The 4051-nt window shown below is 45.3% G+C and overlaps 2 protein-coding genes across 2 annotated transcripts; both read left to right on the top strand.

Annotated features, from left to right (window-relative positions):
• Positions 1–1271: 1271 nt before the first annotated feature.
• Positions 1272–1463, top strand: Pmar_PMAR007577 (hypothetical protein; the record flags this gene model as incomplete). Its single annotated transcript, XM_002770959.1, has 1 exon — positions 1272–1463. One exon carries the CDS (start codon positions 1272–1274, stop codon positions 1461–1463), a length of 192 nt encoding a protein of 63 aa, XP_002771005.1.
• Positions 1464–1641: 178 nt separating this feature from the next.
• On the top strand, positions 1642–3865 carry Pmar_PMAR007576 (hypothetical protein; the record flags this gene model as incomplete). Its single annotated transcript, XM_002770958.1, has 9 exons — positions 1642–1680; positions 1729–1899; positions 2104–2188; positions 2242–2351; positions 2456–2676; positions 2720–2862; positions 3485–3581; positions 3638–3747; positions 3798–3865. The coding sequence occupies 9 exons, from the start codon at positions 1642–1644 to the stop codon at positions 3863–3865; spliced, it is 1044 nt and encodes a 347-aa protein (XP_002771004.1).
• Between the last annotated feature and the right edge of the window lie 186 nt (positions 3866–4051).

Genomic DNA, 4051 nt, shown 5'->3' with positions numbered 1-4051 from the left:
GCTATCGCTGATAGTGTGTGGAAGGTGCTACTCCAGCGTATCTTATCGTTGCTGAGGGGCGTTGCTCAGCAGTAAGGGACTCATAGTCGTATAGAAGAGAACCGTCTCGAGAAACGATGTAGAGGGCGAAAACGGAACGGGGGTTGATGCGGCTGATGGTCGAGATGGAGAGGGAGGGGAGCATGCCTGGCCATGTTGAGGAGAGGGCAGGGGAAACCATGAATCCAACTGATGGACCTATTTTGTATCATGCCTGGGTCGACCTAAGATACTCCCGAGCGTCCTTTGAACCTGATCCGCATCTTGCACGAGTCAACCCAAGATTTCCGTAGTTCCAACTCACATGAAGGTCTGAGTAATACATTCCTGGACCTACCCCGCATCTCGCATAAATCAACCTAAGAGGAAACTTGGGTTCTCTCCAGTTTATCAAAGTTGAGAACATGCGCCGCTTCGCTCCGCCCAATGATGAAGTGAATTGTCGTATATACGCGTACACAACTGAGCTCTCGACCCTTTATCGCCGGTTTCAGAATTGATTTCAACATGTGAAAGGCGATCCTAGAAGATTGGTCGGACTCTCCGATCGTGTGGGCATTTGAATACTCAAGTTGTTGAGGGATTCCCTGGCGTCAATGAAGTATGTTGGCCGCGGATAATATCGTTCTGGGTAAGGCCAATTTAGTAGGGTTAACTGCTCGCTCGTGAGGTTATGTCCATCGATGCCAAGGATGAGTGAATCTCGTTGTACAATTGTTGTTTGTGATTCACAAACACAAAATGATATAATCTCTCATTTGAGGAGCTTGGTTTTTCTCAGGCAATTTTTTATATTCAGTCTTCTGGGGAGTATGTGCGGTTCAGCGCAGAGTACGGAGCCCTGCTAACTAAGATCATGCCATACCGTTAGTATGATATCATTTTGTTACGGTTCTACTGTGTTACGGCTGTTATATTGCTTTGTGCGAGTCATGGTCCGTGCATGCGTGTTGTATATTATTCCTGCGTGAACGCAGGCGCCCCACGCGTTAGGTTCTAAGGTTGGTTCTGAAGTTGATTCTCTGAATCTTCCCTTGGAGCCTGGACTTAGGCACAGGGTCTAAGGTATACGGTTTCATCATTGTATACCCGCTAGTGACTACGCTTCCATCAATAGCTAAGGGATAGTATATGGTATTTGTCAAGCGACAGATATTGAGTTCAATAAGTTTTGGTATTGAGTCAATACCAAAAATAACTTATTGACTAGAAGTGGTAAGAACTCTAATACTATGGTTGATTACACTGACGATCCTATATCCGTGTCTAGGATTGCTAAGGTCAGGGTTTATGCCTCTCGTAAGGTTCGTGAGAGGCGGTATGAGAAGTCAATCGAGTCTGGTTTGGGTTTGGGTCCTGGACACTCTGCTCACCATGCTTTGGAACGCATGGACAACAGTCCAGCCCCTCGCGGAACCGCATAAGTAATGTTTCAGGCTGAAGCTTCAACAACTTGTTCACAACAAGCCTTATGAGTGGCGGCGCCACTCATCTGTAACTATGCTCACCCGATGGAGTACAACAACAAGTTGCCAGATCTACTTTGGGGTTGCGTATGCGTGTAACAGGGTTTCTCCCTTGGTCTTTTCTTGTTAACTCCTGATGGCTTCCTTCAGAGAGCGCGTCGACGATATCGCTCAGGTAGTGGGAGTATCTTAGGTCCCACAGCGTGTGAAAGATGCTTTTCAGCTGGCTGTTGGGGTTACCTTCGACTTCGACTCGAACGAATGGATTGCGAAGTTCGGAAATACGATCAACATCTTTCCCCTCCCCAACAAAGTTGCTGAAACTCCCGTTGTTGAAGAGCAGTTGGGCGGTGCTCTTGCTGGCATCAGCGTGCCTAAATATCCTTTTGAGCAGGTAGTGAGTCCGGATGAAGATTTCCGAGTCTACGATTATTCGCAGAAAATATCGAAAACTGATTTCATTGGCATTCGATTTTTTTCTCTGTGGAAGACAACCGCGGATTCATCGATTACTTATTTTGCATCTCAAATCACAAGCGATCTATTTATGATATTTTCTTCACTAGGGTGTAATTTTGTGGCGCGGTGACGATTTTAGGCGTACATTGAAGCCTCCAAGTGGTTCCTCGGCACGTGTGCATCTCAACGGGCGAAAGCGGCCAAGGAGAAGGGAGAAAAGCAACGTAGTGCTTTTTGCCCTATTCATTTTGCCTCAAGCGTCCATGATTCGGAATAGGTGAGGAGAAGAAGATCTCGCCCAAGAAACGTCGCGGGCTCACCACCCCGACCGAAGCCAATCCGCCGAAGAGGACGGCTACAGAGGAAACAGCAAGAGATGATAAAAATGTGGGTATTCAGAGAGAGTTTTCTCTAAATTGATATGATTACCAATATATTGGATATATGATCGTCATAGTATGTAGAAGTTATATTATTACCGCATTTTTCAGTCGGTGACTTCGCCACCACCAAGCGATGCCAAAGCGAATTTCCCGCTTCTGTCGAAGGAAATCGCGGTTAAAACGGTGCACACTGTGAGCGATTATCGCGTCGGTGACCGTGAAGAAGAGTATCTTATAACTGGGAAAATCGGCAGTGCTGGTCCGCTGGAGAATTGGTGGATACGTCTTGACAATGTTGCTGGGAATCAGACTGCTATTAGTAAACTGAAGTAAGATATTTTCGAGGTCTGGAAACGTATCTTTTACTATCAGGAATTATCGTAAGAACTACATATATCGCAACAACGCGGCTAGAAAAGCGGAGGCGCAAGATTTGGCAGAGGAGGACGCTGACGAGGATGAGGATGCGGAATACGAAGTGGAATGTCTGTTGGACGTTCGTATCGTTGGAAAAAGTAGTAAAAAGAGTGTGTGAAGGAGTTTATTGGAAAAAAAATTAGGGAGGTATATTTTACGCTTTCTGAGAAAAAAATTTCTTGCATTTTGCGTGTTTTGGTCACTTTTTATGACAGAAATAATGTGGAGAATTATTGGACGTTTTTGGGTCATATCTGACCATATACTGGAGTTTCACCCGTTTTACGTGGAGTGGTGTAATACTCGGTGAAAACGCGATATTCGTGAAGTACGTTTTTCACTAGTGTTTTTCATATCACTAGGGTGAAACTTCACTGGTACTTCATGCCTTGTCAGTGCGCGCGTTCGTCCAAATCAATTCTAATCAATTCTCTATGATTGAATCAGTAGAGTTTTCAAGACTTTCGAAACAGCACAGTCCGTTTTCCGCGGGAAAATAATGAAATACTCTTATGTCGTATATTGGTAGGAGCTCCGCAACGGTTAGCAAGCGGAAAATGAGTGTGTCAGAAATTGGACTCGCAGCCGTTATGATTGATTCGAGATTCATTTTTAGTTAGGGTGTAAAATGTGTGTATTATGCATGGAAAATCTGCCAAAAAATATGGGCTAATTCTCTAGCGGAGCGAAGAGTTTTCGAAGGTTTTCGAATTTTCTCAGAAGAAGAATTCCTGGTAAAATGGAAGGATTATCCACCGGCTGAGAACACCTGGGAACCAATCGCGAACCTGACGGGCGTCGAGCCTTCTGAATTAGAGTAGTGAAGGCTGATGTGCAGATCGATCAGATGGGCGTGCGCTTTTTACAATGTAGACAGTGCAGGCAGAAACAAGCTCATTTGATAGTACCGAGGAGCAGTAGGTCGGCGCCGGCGAGGAAAGGAGTAGATAAAGCTTCGGAGTCTTCCAAAGAAGCAGTGGAAGGTGACTACCTTCATTTGGGAGAGGCTCATGGGACAAGTTTTGTATCTTAGGTGGTGAGACTCAGACGAAGGAGACATCTTCTGAGATGAACATTGGTAAAACTTTGGGAAAATTTTAGAATTTTCCCAAAATTTTGAAACTCTTGAAATTGGTGGTAAATGAGCCGTCTATTGGAGAGGTCTTTATCAGAACCTAGCGGTGAAGCTAAATCGGATGGTCCTGGGGTTGCTGAGGCTGAAGGGCAAGCCGGTGGAGCCCCTGTGTTAACCGTGGTAGAGCGAGTCACGAGTAAGATGTTTCGAAG

The sequence above is a fragment of the Perkinsus marinus genome, assembly GCF_000006405.1.
Source record: "Perkinsus marinus ATCC 50983 genomic scaffold scf_1104296964148, whole genome shotgun sequence".
Taxonomy (NCBI): Eukaryota; Perkinsozoa; order Perkinsida; family Perkinsidae; genus Perkinsus; species Perkinsus marinus.
The sequence above is the reverse complement of the archived record's forward strand: the minus strand, read 5'-3'. Positions and strand labels throughout refer to the sequence as shown.